This window comes from Trichechus manatus, unplaced genomic scaffold (genome assembly GCF_000243295.1).
Source record: "Trichechus manatus latirostris isolate Lorelei unplaced genomic scaffold, TriManLat1.0 scaffold00075, whole genome shotgun sequence".
Taxonomy (NCBI): Eukaryota; Metazoa; Chordata; class Mammalia; order Sirenia; family Trichechidae; genus Trichechus; species Trichechus manatus.
Genome location: NW_004444011.1, coordinates 5,831,625 through 5,850,829, shown reverse-complemented (window position 1 = coordinate 5,850,829; position 19,205 = coordinate 5,831,625). Strand labels below are relative to the sequence as shown.

The 19,205-nt window shown below is 39.5% G+C and overlaps 1 protein-coding gene across 4 annotated transcripts in view; it reads right to left on the bottom strand.

Annotated features, from left to right (window-relative positions):
• PIP4K2A (phosphatidylinositol-5-phosphate 4-kinase type 2 alpha) overlaps window positions 1–19,205 on the bottom strand; it is a 222,253-nt gene that overhangs the window by 30,453 nt on the left and 172,595 nt on the right. For all 4 annotated transcript variants that reach the window (XM_004380535.2, XM_023735036.1, XM_023735034.1 and 1 more), the window contains exon 6: window positions 5,723–5,761. In XM_004380535.2, the coding sequence (XP_004380592.1) occupies window positions 5,723–5,761 (39 nt within the window). The remainder of the gene's footprint in view (window positions 1–5,722; window positions 5,762–19,205) is intronic.

Below are 19,205 nucleotides of genomic sequence, written 5' to 3'. Positions count from 1 at the left end.
AAAACAGTTTAGTTCCTTTAGTATATTTTATTTATTTTTTATGTATCAAAAAGAGTGTAGTAAATGTTCCCTCAAGTGTTTCTGGATCATAAACAAACTGCTATATAGACAGACATGATGATTCACTGCCAATGCTGGCATAATCTCCTTCTTCAATTACCAATTTTAATTACTTGTACATTACATATCTTCAAGATACTTTCTCTCTGCTTCCCAGTGGGCACTTGTGATACAGAAGCGGGTGAGAGGGTGACCTTTTGGAGCTTCTTCCTTCTAGAAGAAGAGCTATTATAAACTCCAAGATCCCCTTGTCCATGCTCCCCCCCCAAAAAAAAAGCACCAAATTCTTCCTTGGGGCAACAGTGTAGATAATTTTAATGTTCACATAGTATAAGACACAGTGACAAAGACTGTATTAACAAAAATGACCAAACTCCTCATATGGAGGAAAAATAAATTGTTTTGCCAACACTGTACAAAACCAAACACTTTCACTCCTTTTTTTTATTAAACCAAGTATTTTGAACGAACTGTCTTAGCACCATATTCAACTCTAAAACAATATTTTGTCAATGCAGTGAATTTTTCTCATTCATTTTCATCATCCAGAGGATTAATATGAATTATTAATAATATAACCTTTAAAAAAAAAAGAGAGCGAACTCTGTTTAGAAGGTAGTACCGCTTAGTGATTAGAAATGTGAGCTCTGGAGCCAGACTACCTGGGTTCGAGCCCTGGCTCTGTCACTTCATAACTGTGGAACCTTGGAGAAGTTATTGAACTGGTCTGTTAGGTAAGCATTCAACAAATATCAGTTATTATTATTATTTATCTTTATAATTCCCAATACATCAAAATCAACGTTAAAAAAATAGATCCCAGATTAAGGTAAGGTTTCACCTCTGCCACTAATCGTGTGATACCACATGGGGAACTTAAGTTCCTGGGTCTCAAATTTGTCATATGTAAGGTGGGGAAGGTGGACTCTGATCTCTCAAGGTCCCTCCCATCTCTGACTTCACCAAGCCCACATCCAGGGGAGATGTTTTGAGGAATGACTGCCACATAAAAGCAGCCTAGCATAATCTTTGGCAAAGTGACTTTCTGTTAAACAAATTCTCTATTCTCACATCTTTTCATAGAAACCTACATCAATTAAAGGTTCTAAACTTTTTTGGTGAGGAAGGCAATGGAACTGTGGTTAATGTCATGGATTTCTGGAATGTGTGGTCCTATAGGCACAGAAGTGGAAAGAAAGATAGGTAACTGAATGTTCTGCTTCTGATGATATATTACAGCTCCAAGAAACTCAAATACTTGTGTCTTTCCTTCACATATTTCCATGTTTTATGATTTAGGCTTCAGCAGCAACCACTCCATTCATTTTAACTATCTTTCCTGCCACTGGTTATTGTCAGAGCAGAACAAACCCTTGTTGATTGAACCTGAAGAGATCAAAATGGGAAAAAACAAACAAACCAACCTTCTAGCAATAGTCTCAAGGGACTTGGGAATGAAGTAAAAACAGACCAGCCAATGTACAGTAGTTGATATCATCATGTCCACAGTTCTTATTCAGGTTGGGCTGGCTTGTGGCTCTTTAAACAGTCCAAATATTTTCTCCTGGGAGAAAATCCCAATAGCACTAAACCTCTGAGTTTCTCATGGACTGAAACTTAAATATCTGCTTTAGTCTTTGGCACCTGGAAGAAATGTTTACTCATAGCAGCATGGAAGCCCATTGTTTCTGCTTCTTTTGACCAAAGCTGGTGCCTTCAGGGTGATTTACAGGTAGGTTGGAAATGTAAAAATATACTTACAAATGCACAGTAAAAATAGAAGGGTCCACTACGTCCTTTTCTCTTCCTCACTTCTTAACCCATTGCAATCTGGCTTCTACTCCTACCAATCCCCATTGACAAGGCCACCAGTGATTTTCCTCTTAAGTCCAATGGATAACTCTCAGTCCTCATCCTACTTGACCTTGGGGAAGCATCCGATACTGGGAAAGCTCTTTTCCTCTGGTTTCTGGGACAATATGAAAGTGCAAGTTTCACAAGGGCAGGGACTATGTCTGTCTTATTCACTGAGGCATTTCTTATAATGCTTGGCAAAATGCTTGCCCATAATAGATGCTCAATAAGTATTCGAATGAATGATCCAGACTTTCCTGGTTTATCACCTCTTTGGCTGATCCTTTGAGGACTCTCTTCCTTTACCCCTGCCCCTCAAATGATAACATTCTTCTGGGCTGGTTCCAGACTTGCTTCTCTTCCACTCTTCCTGGGTCACATCATCTACTTCCCTGACCATTCTTTCAAAGACGATGCCAAAGTCCTTTCACCAAGCAGAGATTCCCTCTACAGCCTCTCATATCTATTGGACATTTCTGTTTTGATGCTGCACTGACACTTCAAATGCTTCTGCTACTCCATTCTCTCACTTAGCAAGTGGAACCAACATGTATGCAACTGTCCAAATCAGAAACTTGGGAGTCATTCTTTATCCGCCTCCCTCCCTGCCACAACACACACACACTCACCATTCACCTTCCACATTCAACCTCCAAATGCTGTTGATTCTTCTTCCTAAACCTCTCTTTATCTACTTCCACCATCCCAGCTCAGGCCACCATCTTAGCTGAATTACTTATGCAGCTTCCCCAGTAGGCTAGGCTTACTTTTGCCACCTCATCTCACCACTCCCTCTAGCTAAAACACCAAGTGTCCACCCTGGGCTCTTGTACATGCTACTGTTCCTCCCTTTATCATCTGGATAACTTCTACTCTGCTTCTAGCCATAAGGTCTTCACTGGCTAATTTTTACCAGAAGTAGATCTCCAGGTCCTTCTTTACAGTCCGCTTTAGTCTGGAAGTTCTGCTGAAATCCGCCCACCATGGGTGACCCTGCTGGTATTTGAAATACCAATGGCATAGCTTCCAGCATCACAGCAATACACAAGCCACCACAGTATGACAAACTAACAGATGAGTAATGGTCTTGTCTTGTCTTGCTTACTTTGCCTTTTTAAAGAATTTTTATTGTGCATTAGGTGAAAGTTTACAAAGCAAATTAGTTTGGTTTCATTCCCCACAATGTGTCAGCACTCTCCCATTTCCATCCTAGGTTCCCCGTTTCCTTTCATCCTGGTTTTCTATTCCTTCCTCCCTTCTCATCTTGGCTTTTGGGCAAATGTCACCCTTTTGATCTGATATAATTAATTGTTTTAAGGAGCACAATTCTCTCAGGTTTATTTTATGGGCCTGTCTATGGTTTGGCTGAAAGGTGGTCTCTGGGAATGGCTTCAGTTCCAGTTCAGAAGGCTGTCTTAGGGCCACTGTCTTGGGAGTTCATCTCATTTACTTTGGACATGTTATCAGGAGGGACCAGCCCCTGGAGAAGGACATCATGCTTGGTAAAGTAGAGGATCAGCAAAAAAGAGGAAGACCTTCAATGAGATAGATTGAACAGTGGCTGCAACAAGGAGCTCAAACATAGCCAACGATTGTGAGGATGGTACAGCAGCAGGCAGTGTTTTGTTCTGCTGTGCATGGGGTCGCTATGAGTCAGAACTGACTCGATGGCATTTAACAATAACTCCTACTTATCCTCTGGGTCTCCATATATCACCTCCTCCTGGGAGCCTTTTCCTGACCCCATCAAGTCTGAGTTAGGGGCCCTTGGTATGTGTTCCACAGCACCCCAACCATGTCCTACCCAAGCACTCATCACAAGATACTGTCATTTTCTATTTATGCCTGTATTCCATGCTAGCCCCTGAAGCTAGGATAGTAACCATAAGGATACTTACCAACATTTTTGAAAGAATAAATAAATGTAGATTTTCAAATTTGTACAGTTCAAAAAGGAGTCCCTGGGTAACAGACAGTTAAGTGTTCAATTGCTAGCTAAAAGGTTGGCAGTTTGAATCCATCCACAGCCTCTTTGGAAGTCAGGCTTGACAATCTGCTTCCAAAAGGTCACAGCCTTGAAAAACAGGCAGAGTAGTTCTACTCTGCACCCATGGAGTTGCCATTAGTCAGAATCAACTTGATGGCAACCAACAACAACAATAGTTCAAATAAAAAATGAATGATATCATCCTTAAAGAATTTAATAATAATGAAAAAGAAAAACCTTTAGCCCAGTTTTCAATTGTCTTGGTCAAGAAAAGAGACTTACCAAAACTTCCCAAGGTGATGGGTAGTAATTACTGAGAGTATCGAGGTACCTTTCACATAAACAAATATCAATTTTGGTCAGTTTAGGTCTACATGCAGAAAGTTACTTACTAAATTCTTATTCAAACTAGAATTTGTCTAGTTTGTATAATAAATTAAATGTGGTTCAAATATTACCTAATGCCCAGTGATTCAGGAAGAGATAAAAAGATTTAGTCTTCCCATCCCTAATTCTTTAAGCAAAAAGTACTCAGTAAGAGGAGTTCCTGGGTGGTACAAATGGCTAACGTGCTCGGCTACTAACTGAAAGGTTAGAGGTTGGAGTTTACCCAGAAATGCCATGCAAGAAAGGCCTGGTGATCTACTTCTGAAAAACCAGCCATTGGAAACCCTATGGAGCACAGTTCTACTCTGACACACATAGGGTTGCATGAGTCAGAATCAACCCGACAGTTAATAGTTTTTACTCAGTAATAATATCTTAACATTTCATAGTTGGAAAGGAGTTTGGAGCTCATCCAAGCCAACAGCCTCATTTCACAGTTGAGAAAACTGGGGCCTAGAGAGGAAAAGAAACTTATTCAAGGTTCTACCTGGCTAGTTAGTGGCAAAGTGGTGTTAGGAACCTGGTTCCTTGACCTCCAGGGGAATGTGCTGGGCTGTAAGTCAGGTTTTCTTTTTTTTATTGGTGAAAATATACACAGTCATACACCATTTCAACAATTTCTACATGTACAACTCAGTGACATTGATTATATTCTTTAAGTTGTGCTAACATTCTCACCATCCTTCTCCAAACTGTTCCACGACCACTGACTTAAACTCACTGCCCCCTAAGCTTCTCATCTAACCTTTCGAGTTGCTGTTGTCAATCTGATCTCACATAGATGATTCTTTAAAAGAGCACAATATTCAAGGCAGACAAATACTTATTTAGATAAATTCTTTTTGGTTCAAAGAAGACTTCAGGAGATAGTTTTGTTTTAAGGTTTACAATTTAAAGATTAACTCAGGGCAATTGTTTCAGGGGTTCATCCAATCTCAATGGCTCCAGAAGTTCTGGATTCCACTGAGAATTTGAAATTCTGTTCTGCCTCTTGCCCCTTTTGATCAGGATTCTTCTATAGAATCTTTGATCAAAACAATCAGTAATGGGAACCAGGTACCATCCAGATCTTCTGGTCTCATGGAAAAGGAGGCAGTTGTTCATGGAGGTAACCAGTCAGTTTTGATCATAAGTTTTCTGCATAGGAGCTCTGTTTTCAAGAGCACATTGCATATTAGTTGTGAAATGCTGATTCTTCTGACCACACTTACAACTAATAACAATTTCATTACTCCACAAAGCAGTATGGACACTAATTCAAGGAAGAGAAATGAAGAAGAACACTCCTCAGCTCAACTGTGTGTGCCCCATGGGTGGCAGCAGCAGAAGAAACAGGAAGGATCACAATGGTGAAAGACAAGAAAGAACAGAAATGAGAGGTGATGTTCCAGCATGCCCCCCAGCAGTGTGGTGAGAATAGATCACAGCACTTACCTTCTCTTTGTCACTAGCTTCTCTAGCCACTGTTGAGCCCTGAAACACAGAGAAATAATAAAAACATGTACACGTGAGGCATTAGGTTTTCCGTGTTTAAAATATGATAATGCTCCAGGGCAGAGAACAGACATGAATTAGCACACACTTGGCTTTGGAGCCTCACCCGAGTGAACCCGGCCCCGCCCCGACCCCCCGCTCTAAGTCTGGTTTGTGCTCCTCCTCCTCTCCGTATTGTCCCCGGTCCACTGTCCCCAACACTTTCCCTATCACATTCACTGGTGCTATTATTTCTCTGGTTCTTGTCCAGCTGCTGGGAATCAGAAAACCTGACAATCACTCAAACAATAACTTACTAACCTTAGACCCTGCTATGAACTGAGTTGTGTCCCCCAAAAACATGTGTTTGAATTCCTGGCCCTTATACCTGTGGATGTGATCCTGTTTGGAAATGGGGTTTTCTTCTGTTATGTTAATGAGGTCAGACCAGTGCAGGGTGGATCCTAAACTAATCACTTCTGAGTTATAAAAAGACCAGGATAAATATGGAGACACATACGGGGAGACAGACGACATATAAGGACAGATCTGCAAGCAAAGAAATGCCAACGATGCCGGCAGATGCCAGAAACTTAAGTGAGAGGCTTACAAAAGGAATTGACATAGCTGAGACCCTGACTGGAACTTTAAGCTTCCAGAACTGTGAGAAAACAAATCTCTGTTCTTTAAAGCCACCCACTTGTGTTATTTCTGTTGTGGCAGCACTAGGTAACTCAGTCAGACCCACATCACACTCTCCATCTTGGATCACTTGCTAGAAATGGTTGGTTTTATTATTTTCAAAGGTGTAGGGGGCCATCAGCTGGCTGTAGTAAACATTAAATATTTATTTTCTCACATTATGTCTTTCAGATGTGGGCATGTGCTCACCTCTGATGGTCTTTTCTGTAGGATTTATCACCTTCTCCCTGCTTCACAGTTACTGACAGACATTTTCATCTCACTTACTGTAAGTAAGCCCCGCGGGCACTTTCCGTCCTCCTCCACTTTGGAGATTCCTTCAAAGACACATATTTTCTTGCACCTATTTTGTGCTAGGCCTGTGCTAGGCAGGGGTATAAAGCGGAATAAAACATAGTTTTTGATATCTCCAGGAGTTTATACTCTCCTGCAGTGGTTTTCAAAACTATGTCTCAGAGCTCTGGGGTTGTCCAAGAACACCTGCGTCTACCTTGGAAGCAGAGTGGGAGGCTTTCCATTCCCACCCTAACTTTCATTTCAAGCAGAGAAACTTTCCTTTTGTTTGTTTGCAGAAGATTTTAATTCAAAAGGAAAGTTGGAAAACAAATGGCCCAGTGAATTTTTCAATATGTGAACACAACAATGAATATTTATTCTTTGTGCTCCTCACAGTGATGATCAGAGGATGAATAACTGCTGAATAGATGGTGGGAGAAGGATCACAGACCAGCTTACTGACCTCCCTTCCCCTCCAGCACTGGATTCCGAACCTCCTACGAGGCCAGGGACAATATTTGTTTACATGACCAGGGCTGAGATAGATATTTACTGCCCTGGAATATCTGAATTAGCCAATCATTAAAGGAAGTTATATATAACTGGAGGAAAGCTAAAGTTGCTTCTAAGTTGGCCATTCTTAGAGAAATTACATTTTTCACACAATTGCCATCCCTCATTCAAACAGTTTAGGCTATTTAACAACCATTGGCATTGATGAGTATGTATGTTGCTTATAATTCACCAATGGGGAAACTCAGACTGAAGAGACCCCTATGACTGGGGAAGGGAGCCAAGCCCCAGCCTTGAGTCTCCCGGGTTACTTCTCAGTCCCCCTGGGCTCAGGTTCCAGGGCCGATGGGATTTCAGAGCCCTGTTGCCACCCCCAAGGAAATGCTCAAAGTTTCCTGGGAATGAGTGGAGAGGGAGGAGGGAACACAAAACTGAACCACCAAATGAAGATGGATGATGTGAATAGTTCATGAAGAAAGGCATGGGGGAACCATTCCACGACCACAGCACACAGCCCCTCTGTACACAGCTGAGCCCAGCAGTTATCATTTGCAATGATCTATTTTCCTTCCTTGAGGGATTCCTAAATATGGGCCACAAAAATCTTTCTTTACACACTGATTTTTAATAAAATATATCCCATCCTCCTCGCCCCACCCCCCAAATTAGGGACATTTGTAATATGTGAGCACTCCCTATGCTACTGGGCAGAGTAAGAAACTATTAATTCTACTTCATATCTTGGTTTGTGTTTGTGTGTGTGTGTTTTTCCACTCCTATGATATAATCTACCCTGCTTTTGACTCTCAGTGAGACTTCATCTCTATGTAAATGCAAATCATTAGCATAGAAAAAACTCATCCAAATTTAAATTAATTTAAAAAAAAAGTAGAAAACTAAGGTTAGTAAGCTAAGACCAAGAATTTGAGCCACAGAAAGATGTCAAATGTACAAGTTCCATCACAACTGAAAATACTGGCCAGAACAGAAAGGTCACAGCAATAAAATAAATCTCTGTTGTACAAGCTAAAAAGGTAGATAACAAAAAGATAAACAACCCAATTAAAAAATGGGCAAGGGACATGAACAGACACTTCACCAAAGAGGACATTCAAGTGGTCAACAAACACATGAAAAGATGCTCGCAATCACTAGCCATTAGAGAGATGTAAATCAAAACTACAATGAGATACCATCTCACCCCTGCTAAAATGGCACTGATCAAAAAACCAGAAAACAACAAATGCTGGCAAGGATGTGGGGAGATTGCTACCCTTATCTACTGCTAGTGGGATTGTAAAATGTTACAACCACTATGGGAAATGGTAATGGCACTTCCTCAAAATACCAGAAATAGAATTATGATCTAGCAATTCCACTTCTAGGTATATACTCTAGAGATCTAAATAGGGAGATGAAATTATGTGGGCTAAGGCAAATTAAAACTGTAATATTCAATATACAAGTATAATTTATATCAAGCTATGTTTACTGGATGCCTATTGCACAAGGCCTTATCTAATTCATTACTGGGGGATAAAAAAGTAAGTAGGACACAATGTTTACTCTTATAGCACTTCATGCACTAGTAGAAGGGATATGATAATCAAAATTCACTGAATATTTCCCATACACTATGCATTATGCTGAATACGATACATGCACATCTCATTTAATCTTACAACGACCCTGCAAAGGTAGGTAAAATTACCCCTGCTTTATAGATGAAGAATCTGAGGGTCAAAAAGGTTAAGGAACTTGCAGGATATGCAGTTTTAGAGATCACTCTGGCCTCTTACATGGAAGAACCAGACCAGCACAAGCAGTGCTGTTATACTCAATGGAGCACACTATGCAGCATCTCCAAAGGCTTCATGAAAGAGATGGTGTTGGAAAAAGAGTCCCGCAGGGTAGGGTGGCTGGAATTTCTACCAGAGGCAATTCCTGGGGAGCAAAATGGTCTGAGCTAAGGCTTGGAGGCAGTACAGAGCAAGGCCATATTGGAGAAGTTTATCCAGTTTGTCTAGACTCCAGAGAGTAGAGATAGACCACTTCCCCTCACTTAGATAGGCGTTTCTCAAAGTGTGGTCCTCAGACTCAAGTCAAAACTATTTTTATGGTAATACTAAGACATTATTTGTCTTTTTCACTCTCTTGGCATTTGCAGTGATACTGTAATAACAATGATGGGCAAAACCATTAGCACAAATCAAGAGAATAGCCAAACAGTATTAGCAACACTTACATATATTACATATAATATATATATATATTATATTAATATATATATATATAAAATATATATTAGTATCACTTAAGAATGTCCTTGCTGAAGCATTAAGAACAATTCATTTCATTCAATCTCAACCCTGGGATGCACATCTTTTCAATACTATGTGTGGGAAGTATGCATGAGGCACTTCTGTATACAAAGGAACAATGGTTTCTCAAAGACAATTATTTTTGTGAAGGTTTGAGCTATGAGCTGAATGAACCACTTTTTTTTTTTTTCATGGAACAATATTCTTACTTAAAAAAACTCCTGACCAACGATGGTTATTCAGATTTGGGTATTTGGCAGATACTTGCTCAAAAATGAACAAAGTGACTGCCATCTCAAGGAAAACAAGTAACAATGTTTCATGTTAATTATAAAATTTGGCATTTGCAGTGATACTGCAATAACCATGGTGAAAATTAGAATTTTTTAAAACTTGAATCTGTCACTCTGAACTTGACTTAAATATTTTTCTGATGAGATTGGTAGTGATATGAATGTGATTTTCTGATATTGTATAATGAAAGGCATCAGTATTTGGAAGAGTCTCATAAATCAGTGATCAATACTTTCTAAATGACCAATGCATGATGTTACAAAATCATGCATTCAAAGTGCAAGGCAGACCAACAGATTTTAATGTAAGAGATCACAAAAAGTTTACTGATGTGATTTCAGATTCCACATTGCAGCTAATCTTTGAGAAATTACATTTGCTGTGTTTTGGTGTAATATCAAATAAGTATATCCACAATTATCTGAAAAGGTTATTAAAATACTCCATCTACCTTTCCAACTATGTACAGTATTTGTCTAAGGCCAGATTTTTTTTCATACACTTCAATCAAATAACGTATCACAACAGATTAATGGTAGTACATGAAAAGGCATTCCAATTGTCTGCTACTAAGTTAGACATTAAAGACATTTGCAGAAATGTAAAACAATGCTACTAACACAATTTTTTGTTTTGCAAAACAGTTATTTTTCATCAAAATATGTTAGTTTTGTTAACATGTAATGGTTTTATTATTATTTTAAATAAACTAAAATAGGTATTTAAAATTTTCTCATTAATTTCTAATATTAAAAATATCGACAGCCCACATAAGCAAAAGCTTTTTGGGATCCTCCTTTAAGAGTGTGAAGGGGTCCTAAGACCAAAAAGTTTGAGAACCACTGATGTAGATGAAGAGTTAGCAAACTTTTTCTGAAAAGTGTCAGATGGTAAATATTTTAGGCTTCCTGGTCCATAAGAGTCTCTGTGGTAACTACTTGACTGTGCCATTATTAACAAAAGCAGCCACAGACAGCACATAAACAATGGGCATGGCTTTGTTTTGATAAAACTTTATTTTAAAAATGGGCCATGGGGCGAGGTCAAGATGGCAGAGTAGTCAGATACTTCCTGTGGTCCCTCTTGCAACAGTAGACCCCCCAAAAAAAGTGAATTGATTATATATGACAATCTAGGAGTCCTGAACATCAAAGACAAAGCTGAGGAATCGGACTGAGTGGCAGAAGGAGGGAGGGAGAGATGGTTCAGAAGGAGAGAGGAGTTGTCAGACCTGACCTGGCTGGCACCTGCACCCTGCAGGCTAGATCAGAGGGCATGCGGTGAGGCAAGCAATGGTGCTCGGGACACGTTTTCCATGTTGGGAGAGACCAAGTGGCAGAGAGGCTGTTCAACCCTCCAGAACCAGCAAGAAGCGGTGGTCAATCAGCAAAAGAGAAGTACATGTGTCTAACTTATGGCATGGATCAACCTCCGCCCCCTTTGGGAAAGACCTCTCTCCTATTTACCTGCCTCCTCCCTGCTCTGCTCTGGGTCCCAGTCTGGCTTCAGTGATTGCTGCCCCCTCTGGGCTGGAAGTAGCACCCTGAGCCATTCTCTCAGCTTTGGAGAGGGAACAAATTAACCATTAGGAAAAAATAATCTGCCAGCTCCCCTAAGTGGGAACTCAGGGCAGGAACAGCCCCTTTGCTTAGGCACAAGCATAGGGGTCCACAGACTTTCAATGCCTTTCACCTCTGAATAGACCTGTGTGGGCCCATTTCAACAGTGTAGGCCCTCATCAGCACAGTACAACACAGCATGTACCAGCTACAGAGGGGGAGTGGCAGATTTGTGACATTTTACCCTGCCCTGCCCATTAAGCAGGGTCCTCACCTACACACAGCATGGGCCTGAGGACTGGTGGCTCCACTCACTCCACTGAACCACCCATGACAGGGGTCCAAGAATAAGTGGTGATTCCAAGTCCTTACAGTCAACAGCACTGAGTGCTCACAGTCTGGGTGCCAAACACATCTACCTATGTGCTCTAGGGAACAGGGACACATCTTCAACCCAGAAACTCAGGGGCAGCAATCAGCCCCCTGCCTTGATAGCACATGAATGACCCCCTACTGCAGCCAGATACCTGTGCCTACTCCAATCACCCCTGCCCATCTAGGACTGGAGGTGAGAGCCTGCACCACACACCAGTGACCAACGACCTGGACGCTTGAGCTGAATCCACACAAGAAAAGTGAATGGACTCCTGGGCTCACATATCTAGTAACAGCTCTAGCTACGTGGAGATAGGACATGAGAGGTTCAAAGATGCCAATAATCAAACCAGCTCATATGATCAGCCTTAGAGCATATCAAAACAAAAGAAAATAGGAAGCTAAGGCACAGTAAGCAAACAAAATAAATAAATATAATAACTTATTGATGGCTCGGAGACAAAAGTCAATATCAAATCACATAAAGAGGTAGACCATGATGGCTTCAGCAAGCCGCCAAAGTAAAGAATCAAGAAACCTTCTGGAGGAAGAGAACTTCTTCGAATTACTTGAGGTAGAATTTAAAAGATTAATACACAGAACTCTTCAAGAGATCAGGAAGGAGATCAGTCAAAACGCAGAACAAGTCAAGGAACATACAAAGCAAGAGAGGATCTTAAGAAGGTTACACAAGAGCATAATGACAAATTTAACAGGCTACAAGAATCCATAGAGAGACAGCAAACAGAAATCCAGAAGTTTAATAATAAAATTTCAGAATTAGACAATAGAAAGTCATAGGAGCAGAACTGAGGCAGTGGAAGTCAGAATTAGTGAGACTGAAGATAAAGCACTTGACACCAACTTATTTGAGGAAAAATCAGATAAAAGAATTTAAAAAAATGAAGAAACCCTAAGAATTATGTGGGACTCTAACAAAAGGATAACCTATGAGTGATTGGAGTACCAGAATAGGCGGAGATAACAGAAAATATAGAGAGAATTGTTGAAGATTTGTTGGCAGAAAACTTCCATGATATCGTGAAAGATGAGAAGATATCTATCCAAGAAGCTCATCGAACCCCACACAAGGCAGATCTCAAAAGAAAGTCACCAAGACATAACCAAATTTGCGAAAATGAAAGATAAAGAGAGAATTTTAAGAGTGGCTAGGGATAAACGAAAAGTCATCCACAAAGGAGAGTCAATAAGACTAAGCTTGGACTACTCAGCAGAAACCACACAGGCAAAAAGCCTTGAAGGAAAAAACTGCCAGTCAAGAATTATATATCCAGCAAAACTGTCTCTCAAATATGATGGCAAAATTAGGGCCTTTCCAGATAAACAGAAGTTTAGGGAATTTGCAAAAACCAAACCAAAATTACAAGAAATACAGAAGGGAGTCCGCCGGTTAGAAACTCAGTAACATCAGATAACCTAAGACTAAAAGACAGGACAGACCAAACAAATACCAACCCGGATAGGGAAGACATAAAAATAAATCAAAGCTAAAACACTGAAAATAGGGAAACAGAGACATCAATATGCAAAATATGACAACATTAAAACCAAAAAGAACGACAAAATAATGGCGTCATAGAGCTTTCGTATGGAGAGGAAGTCAAGGCAATATAAAGAAATAAAAGATTGGTTCAAACGTAGAGAAATAGGGGTAAATATTAAGGTAACCACAAAGGAATCTAACAATCCTACAAGTCAAAATACAAACTAAGAAAAACATAAAGACTCAGCAAATACAAAACCAACAACAATGAAAAAGATGAAAAGAAAATACATAAAGAAAAACAACTCAGTACAGAAAATTAAGTGGAACAAAGAAACTGTCGACAACACACAAAAAAGACATCGAAAGGACAGTACTAAACTCACACCTATCAATCATTATGCTGAGTGTAAATGGACTAAATGCACCAATAAAGAGACACAGAGTGGCAGAATGGATTAAAAAAACACGATCCATCTATAAGCTGCCTATAAGAGACACACCTTAGACTTAAAGACACAAACAAACTAAAACTCAAAGGATGGAAAAATATATCAGGCAAACAATAATCAAAAAAGAGCAGAAGTGGCAATATTAATCTCTGACAAAATAGACTTCAAAGCAAAATCCACTACAGAGGGTAAGGAAGGATACTATATAATGATTAAAGGGTCAACACACCAGGAGGACATAACCATAATAAATATTTACACTCCCAACTACAGGGCTCCAAAATACACAAAACAAACTCTAATAGCATTGAAAAGAGAAATAGACAGCTCCACAATAATAGCAGGAGTCTTCAACACACCACTTTCGGTGAAGGACAGAACATCCAGAATGAAGCTCAACAAAGACACACAAGAGCTAAATGTCACAATCAACCAATTTGACCTCACAGACATATACAGAACATTCCACCAAACAGAAGCCAAGTATACTTTCTTTTCCAATGCACATGGAACATTCTCCAGAATAGACCGCATATTAGGCCATAAAGCAAGCCTTAACAGAATCCAAAACATTGAAATATTACAAAGCATCTTTTCTGACCATAAAGCCATAAAAGTGGAAATCAAGAACAGAAAAAGCAAGGAAGAAAATCAAATACATGGAAACTGAACAACACCTTACTCAAAAAGTACTGGGTTATAGAAGAAATTAAGGATGGAATAAAGAAATTCACAGGATCAAATAAGAATGAAAACACACCCTACCAGAACCTTTGGGACACAGCAAAAGCCGTGCTTGGAGGTCAATTTACAGCAATAAATGCACATATCCAAAAAGAAGAAAGGGAAAAAATCAAAACATTAATCCTACAACTTGAAGAAATACAGAATAGCAAAAGAAGCTCTTGGGCACCAGAAGAAAGGAAGTAATAAAAATTAGAGCAGAATTAAATAAGAGAATAGAAACACAATTAAAAGTTACCAAGACCAAAAGCTGGTTCTTTGAAAAGATCAACAAAATCAATAAACCACTGGCCAAACTGACAAAAAAAAAACACAAGAGGAAGCAAATAACCCTAATAAGAAATGAGATGGGCGATATCACAACAGACTCAACTGAAATTAAAAGAAGAATAACAGAATATTATGAAAAATTGTACTCCAACAAATTTGAAAACCTAAAGGAAATGGACAAATTTCTAGAAACATACTACCTACCTAAAAAACACAAACAAAGGTGGAACAACTGAATAAACCTATAACAAAAGAAGAGGTTGAAAAGGTAATTAAAAAACTCCCACCAAAAAAAAGCCCTGGTCCTGACGGCTTCACTGGAGAATTCTACCAAACTTTCAGAGAAGAGTTCATGCCACTACTACTAAACGTATTTCAGAGCATAGAAAAGGATGGAATACTCTCAAACTTATTCTTTGAAGTCAGCATAACCCTGATACCAAAACAGGTAAAGACACCACAAAAACAGAAAATCACAGACCAATAACCCTCATGAGCATAGATGTAAAAATCTTCAACAAAATTCTAGCCAACAGAATTCAAAAATATATCAAAAAAGTAATTCACCATGATCAAGTGGGATTTATACCAGGTATGGAGGGATGGTTCAACATTAGAAAAACAATCAATGTAATCCATCACATAAAACAAAAGACAAGAACCACATGATCTTATCAATTGATGCAGAAAAGGCATTTGACAAAGTCCAACACCCATTCATGATAAAAACTCTCAGCAAAATAGGAATAGAAGGCAAATTCCTCAACATAATTAATATTAAGGGTGTTTATATAAAACCAACAGCCAACATCATCCTAAATGGAGAGTCTGAAAGCATTCCCCTTGAGAACGGGAACCAGACGAGGATGCCCTTTATCACCACTCTTATTCAACATTGTGCTGGAGGACCTAGTCAGAGCAATTAGGCTAGAAAAAGAAATAAAGGGCATCCAAATTGGTAAGGAAGAGGTAAAAGTACCTCCCTATTTGCAGATGATATGATCTTATACACGGAAAACCCCAAAGAATCCACAAGAAAACTACTGCAACTAATAGAAGATTTTGGCAAAGTATCAGGATACAAGATAAACATACAAAAATTGGTTGGATTCCTCTACACCAACAAAGAGAAATTTGAAGAGGAAAACACCAAATCAATACCATTTAGAATAGCCCCCAAGAAGATAAAATACTTAGGAATAAATCTAACCAGAGACGTAAAAGACCTATACAAAGAAAACTGTAAGACGCTACTGCAAGAAACCAAAAGAGACCTACATAAGTGGAAAAACATACCTTGCTCATGGATAGGAAGACTCAACATTGTGAAAATGTCAATTCCACCAAAAGCTATCAAAAAATATAATGCAATCCTGATCAAAATTCCAACGACATTTTTTAATGAGATGGAGAAACAAATCACCAACTTCATATGGAAAGGGAAGAGGACCCAGATAAGTAAAGCATTACTGATGAAGAACAAAGTGGGAGGCCTCACACTACCTGATTTTAGAACATATTATACCGCCACAGTAGTTAAAACATTGTGGTACTGGTACAACAATAGATACATAGACTGATGGAACAGAATTGAGAATCGCGATGTAAACTCGTCCACCTATGAGCAGCTGATATTTGACAAAGGCCAAAACTTTGTTAATTGGGGAATAGACAGTCTCTTTAACAAATGGTGCTAGCATAACTGGATATCCATCTGCAAAAAACTGAAACAAGACCCATACCTCACACCACGCACAAAAACTAACTCAAAATGGATCAAAAACCTAAATATAAAATCGAAAACGATAAAGATCATGGAAAAAAATTGGGACAATGCTAGGAGCCCTAATACTTGGCATAAACAGAATACAAAACATTACTAACAATGCACAAACACCAGAAGGGACAGTAGATAACTGGGAGCTCCTAAAAATCAAACACTTATGCTCCTCAAAAGACTTCACCAAAAGAGTAAAAAGCTGGGAAGAAATTTTTGCCTATGGCATACGTGATCAGGGTCTAATCTCTAAAATCTACAAGGTATTGCAAAACTTCAACTACAAAAAGACAAATAACCCAATTAAAAAATGGGCAAAGAACATGAGCAGACACTTCACCAAAGAAGACATTCAGGCAGCTAACAGATATATGAGGAAATGCTCATGATTATTAGCCATTAGAGAAATGCAAATCAAAACTACAATGAGATACCATCTTACCCCAGCAAGGCTAGCATTCATCCAAAAAACACAAAATAATAAATGTTGGAGAGGCTGTGGAGAGACTGGAACACTTACACACTCTTGGTGGGAATGTAAAATGGTACAAGCACTTTGGAAATCGATTTAGTGATTCCTTAAAAAGCTCTAAATAGAAGTAACATATGATGCAGCAATCCCACTCCTTGGAATGTATCCTAGAGAAATAACAGCTGTCACATGAATAGACACATGCACACCCATGTTCACTGCAGCACTGTTCACAATAGCAAAAAGATGGAAACAACCTAGGCACCCATCAATGGAGGAATAGACAAATTATGGTATATTCACACATGGAATACTACGCAACGATAATGAACAATGATGAATCAGTGAAACATCTCATAACATGGATGAATCTGGAAAGCATTATGCTGAGTAAAATTAGTCAGTCACAAAAGGACAAATATTGTATAAGACCACTATTGTAAGAACTCAAGAAAAGGTTTAAACACAGAAGAAACCATTCTTTGATGGTTACGAGGGTGGGGAGGGAGGGAGAGGGGAATTCAATAACTAGAGAGTAGACAAGAATTATCTTAGGTGAAGGGAAGGACAACACACAGTACAGGGGAAGTCAGCACAACTGGACTAAACCAAAAGCTAAGAAGTTTCCTGAACACAACCAAATACTTCGAGGTACGAAGTAGTAGGAGCAGGGGTCTGGGGACTATGGTTTCAGGGGACATCTAAGCCAACTGGCATAAAGTTTATTAAGAAAGTGTTCTGCATTCCACTTTTGTGAGTGGCGTCCGGAGTCTTAAAAGCTAGCTAGTGAGCTGCCATCTAAGATGTATCAATTGGTCCCAGCCCACCTGGAGCAAAGGAGAATGAAGAACATCAAAGACACAAGGAAAATATTAGTCCAAGAGACAAAACGGCCACATAAACCTGAGACTCCATCAGCCTGGGACCAGAAGAACTGGATGGTGCTCAGCTACCACCAATGACTGGCCTGACAGGGTACACAAAAGAGAATCCCTGATGGAACAGGAGAAAAGTGGGGTGTAGAACTTAAATTCTAGTAAAAAGACCAGATTTAATAGTCTGACTGAGATTGGAGGAACCCCAGAAGACATGGTCCCTGGACTCTCTGTTAACCCAGAACTAAAACCATTCCAGAAGCCAACTCTTCAGACAAAGATTAGATTGGATTATAAGACATAAAATGATACTCGTGAAGAGTGTGCTTCTTAGTTCAAGTCTATAGACGAGACTAAATTGGCAGCTCCTGTCCGGAGGAGAGATGAGAAGGCAGAAAGGGATAGTAGCTGGTTGAATGGACATGGGAAACCTGGGGTGGAAAGGGGGAGCATGCTGTCACATTATAGGGATTGCAACTAGGGTCACATAACAATGTGTGTATAAATTTTTGTATGAGAAACTAACTTGAGCCGTAAACTTTCACTTAAAGCACAAAAATAAATAAATAAATAAAGGGGGGTGGGCGTTGGCCACAAGTTGGATTTGGCATGCATGCAGGCAAGAGTTGCCAGTCGCTAACTTGGACATTCTCCCCTAAGTTTCTTTTCAATCCAGCAATCAGTGATCCAAAAGTCAGATCATAACAGTCTACTCTGAGAATCTTCAGTGGTCCCCCCTCTCACTCAAAGTCTTTGAAATGGGTTTCAGGCCCTTTGTACTTGCTGTTGTCTCTGCCATAAATGGTCTTCTTGCAGTTCATTCCCTCATCTCCTTCATGTCTGCTCCAATGTCATCTTCTCAGTGAAATCTTCCCTGACACCCTGCTTAAAACTGCATCCCTCCCCCAACCCTTCCTCTTTACTTCTATCCAAAGCACTTACCACTTCCTAATATACTATATGATTTACTTATTAATTTTATTTATTGTCTGTCCATACCCACCAGAATGTCAGCTCCTTGAGTGCAGGTTTGGTCTGGTTTGTTCGTCACACTATTCCTGTCACCTGGAACAGTGCCTAGTATGTAGTTGGTGTTCAATAAATACTTGTTGAATTAAATTAGACATGATTTCTAATATGGACAAGTATCTTCTGGTAAAGCCAGCAAGTAATGCTTGTTTAACATGAAGTAGCACACTGCTAGTTTCCTGGTGGCTTCAAGCTTTGAGCGCCTCCTAAACATTTAACATGATCAATTACAGTATTTACAATGTGGATGGGTAAGCTTGAGTTATTTAACAAAAATTAAT